This window comes from Chaetura pelagica, unplaced genomic scaffold, assembly GCF_000747805.2.
Source record: "Chaetura pelagica isolate M959 unplaced genomic scaffold, ChaPel_1.0 scaffold11, whole genome shotgun sequence".
In the NCBI taxonomy this organism is placed as follows: domain Eukaryota; kingdom Metazoa; phylum Chordata; class Aves; order Apodiformes; family Apodidae; genus Chaetura; species Chaetura pelagica.
This window is the reverse complement of record NW_009952694.1, coordinates 3,935,796-3,936,932: the sequence shown is the minus strand read 5'-3', so window position 1 is coordinate 3,936,932 and position 1,137 is coordinate 3,935,796. Positions and strand designations below refer to the sequence as shown.

At 57.3% G+C, this 1,137-nt stretch overlaps 1 protein-coding gene across 1 annotated transcript; it reads right to left on the bottom strand.

Moving 5' to 3' along the window:
- Nucleotides 1-13: 13 nt before the first annotated feature.
- On the bottom strand, nucleotides 14-1,116 carry SSTR1 (somatostatin receptor 1). Its single transcript, XM_009993869.1, has one exon. The coding sequence runs from the start codon at nucleotides 1,102-1,104 to the stop codon at nucleotides 34-36; it is 1,071 nt and encodes a 356-aa protein (XP_009992171.1). The 5' UTR covers nucleotides 1,105-1,116; the 3' UTR covers nucleotides 14-33.
- Between the last annotated feature and the right edge of the window lie 21 nt (nucleotides 1,117-1,137).

Below are 1,137 nucleotides of genomic sequence, written 5' to 3'. Positions count from 1 at the left end.
GAAGTGGGGGAGCGTGGGGCCGGTAATGCTTCCTCAGAGGGTGGTAATCCTGGAGGTGCAAGTGCCATTCCTGTACATGCTCCCTGACTCCAAGTTGTCTGGGGGAAAGTCCTCCACGCTGTATGCCCTGCTTTTGAGGGCAGTGGCATAATAGTCAATGGGTTCCTCTGCAACATTGTCCATCCAACTGAGACAGAGCAGCCGCTGGAAGGACCTCTTGAAGTTGTCTGAGAGGAAGCCATAGAGGATGGGGTTGGCACAGCTGTTGGCGTACCCCAAGATGACAGAGAGCTGGCTGATGGTGGCATCATCCTGCTCTACGAAGACATTGACAAGCTGCACAATGTAGAAGGGCATCCAGCAGATGACAAAGACCATCACCACCATCATGACCATGAGGGTGATCTTGCGCTCCGAGCGCTTGCGTTGCTGCCAGCCAGCCTTCAGGGCCACCATGCGCATCTTGGCAATGATGAGGATGTAGCAGAGGCAGATGGCCACCACAGGCAGCAAGAAGCCCATCAGAAAGGTGTAGACCACAAAGACCACCAGCCACCTTTGGGTGGGCTCTGGCATGAGCATGTTGCAAGCCACCGTTCCATCACTGTTAGCTGCTGTGTTGGAGAAGATGATGATGGGCAGGATGATGAGGATGGAAAGCACCCAGACACCTAGATTGACCATCTTAGCCACAGTGGGCCGGCGGTACCTAGCTGCCTTGATGGGGTGCACCACAGCGATGTAGCGGTCCACGCTGAGCACCGTCAGGCAGTAGATGCTGGTGAACATGTTGATGGCATCCACGCTGAGCACCAGGCGGCAGAGCAGTGAGCCAAAAGGCCAGTGGTGCAGCAGGGTGGAGGTGACCAGGAAGGGGACGCTGAGCATCAGCAGCTCATCTGCGATGGCCAAGTTGAGGATGTAGATGTTGGTGGCAGTCTTCATCTTGGCATAGCGCAGGATCACGTAGATGACCATGGAGTTGCCACACAGCCCCACTAGGCATACCACGGAGTAGATGAATGAGATGAGGATGGCGCTGCCCTGAGACTCGCTCAGGGTGCTGTTTGGGGCGCCAGAGGAGTTCCTGCCGCCCGAGTCCATGCCCCCGGCCGCCGCCTCCGCCGAGGCGCTGCC